Raw genomic sequence first — 2017 nt, 5'->3', positions numbered from 1 at the left:
GGACGGCGGTGCCATTGGGCCAGAGAAGCCGGCGCCACGACCTCCCGTTCCCGGCTCGGCCCCTGGCGGCCCCCGGGATTTGGGAGCCCTCGGGGTCCCGGGACTGACGTCCTAGGGCAGGCCAGGAGGGAATCGCAATCAGCCGCCTGCGGGGCTAACGGAAACCTCTCGCTGTTATTCAGGAAACTCCTGCCCGAACGTGGGGGAAAGGCACCGGAAGATGCCTTCGGCGAAAATGGCGGCGCTGCTACTGCACCGCCTCGGCCTGGAACACAGGCAGCTTCCAGCTATCGATTTTATTGACCAGAACGCCATGACGGCTTCCTACCCTCTTTGCCCTCAAGTGTGATGGCGCTGCGATTGGGCTTCACGCCCCTTTTGCTCCTCTCCCACGCGCTCATTGGGCGGCGGTGGAAGATCGAGCGTTCTGATTGGCTGCTGACGAAAGCGGCCTGTTTGAACGAAGCCAACGGCAGTGTAAGGGCAGGAAACTGGCCCCTGGGGTCCGGTGACGGAGTTTTGAGGCGGGAAAGCCTTCAAGTGGCCTGGGATTAGCCTGCGGCGGTCGGAGCGCTGCCCACCTGCGGGAGGGGCGGGTCTGAGCCAGGGAGCCGCAGGGTTCCTTTTCGTGTCTTTCTAGATCAGTGGTTCTCAACTTGTGGGTCGCGACCCCTTTGGGGGTCCAACGACCCTTTCACAGGGGTCGCCTAAGACCATCGGAAAACACATATATAATTACATATTGTTTTTGTGATGAATCACTATGCTTTAATTATGTTCACTTTGTAACAATGAAAATACATCCTGCATATCAGATATTTACATGACGATTCATAACAGTAGCAACATTACAGTTATGAAGTAGCAACGAAAATAATTTTATGGTTGGGTCACAACCTGAGGAACTGTACTAAAGGGTCTCCGCATTAGGAAGGTTGAGAACCGCTGGTCTAGAGGAACCGTCTCTGGATAATGGGGAACTTCCTCGTTGCCCTTTTGGGAAGGGAATTACTGTTAGAGTTTCGTCTGTGCTGGCCACATACCCAGAGTATTACACATTCTATTTTATTTATTCTTTGCCATCACTGTGTGAGGTGATGGTTATCATTCCAGTTCCACTAGTGAGGAAAGATACTGCTGGCAAAATGGAGGGAGAGATTTAAACGGGGGCGGGTGGGGAGCTAAGGTGGGTCGATAGGGTCTTATTCATACCGCTGACTAGGCACTCTCCCCTCCCACTACCTTGATTTGCTGGGTAACTCAAGAACCCCCCTGAGCGCCTGGTCTCCTCTAGGGTTCAATCTTTGTGTATCCATGCTTTATTTTTACGTGACACTTGTTCAACGTACAAAGCATAGTGGGAGACAGTGAGAAGAGACTGGGTACAGAAATAAGCCCTGAATGAAGTTTACAGTCTAGTGAGGCATAGAAAGTCACAACTAATAATGATACAAGCGTGTATGGGCAAGATATATTGGGAAAGAAAATTGCTGCTGGGACCAGTCAGCTCAGCACCTACGCCATTGGTCTGTCCCCCCTTCTGTGTACGTGTCGTGGTGCATAGTTTTGCCAGCTCATCATTGCCCAGGGGGGCTGGGGACAGGAGAATATACCATTTGCTATACAGTCAAACCCTGGTTGTCCAACGTCTCCCATCTCAAACAATTCAGTTTTAAGTTCTCGACCAAGCTGTTCACTGAAAAATGTCTCGGTTGTTGATCAAAACTTCAATTTCGACCTGACAACCCTTTCACGCAGATACCTCAGCAGGACAAAAAGCATCTCTCAGGCAACAAAGGAGAGAATAAACCTACTATTAGCACAATTAAAACATAAAGAGGCCATCAAGAGTGCTAATGTTGCTAAGGACATAAAGGTGCTCACAAAACAACAATCAACAGGCGATTGAATAGGTAGAAAAACTGTGTTGATTGGATAAACAAAAAGCAGTTAGCTGGTGACAGCAGTTCAGAGGCAGCGATGTAAGAAACATTCCTTTAAGGCTACTAGGGGATAG

The 2017-nt window shown here is 50.1% G+C and overlaps 1 protein-coding gene across 1 annotated transcript in view; it reads right to left on the bottom strand.

Annotated features, from left to right (window-relative positions):
* ZNF689 (zinc finger protein 689) overlaps positions 1–401 on the bottom strand; it is a 6621-nt gene extending 6220 nt beyond the window's left edge. Inside the window, exon 1 of the mRNA XM_015570697.1 lies at positions 329–401. Within this exon, the coding sequence (XP_015426183.1) occupies positions 329–401 (73 nt within the window). The remainder of the gene's footprint in view (positions 1–328) is intronic.
* Positions 402–2017: the final 1616 nt, after the last annotated feature.

This window comes from Myotis davidii, unplaced genomic scaffold, assembly GCF_000327345.1.
Source record: "Myotis davidii unplaced genomic scaffold, ASM32734v1 scaffold1047, whole genome shotgun sequence".
Taxonomy (NCBI): Eukaryota; Metazoa; Chordata; class Mammalia; order Chiroptera; family Vespertilionidae; genus Myotis; species Myotis davidii.
Note: the sequence above shows the minus strand (reverse complement) of the source record. Positions and strands in the feature narration are given on the sequence as shown.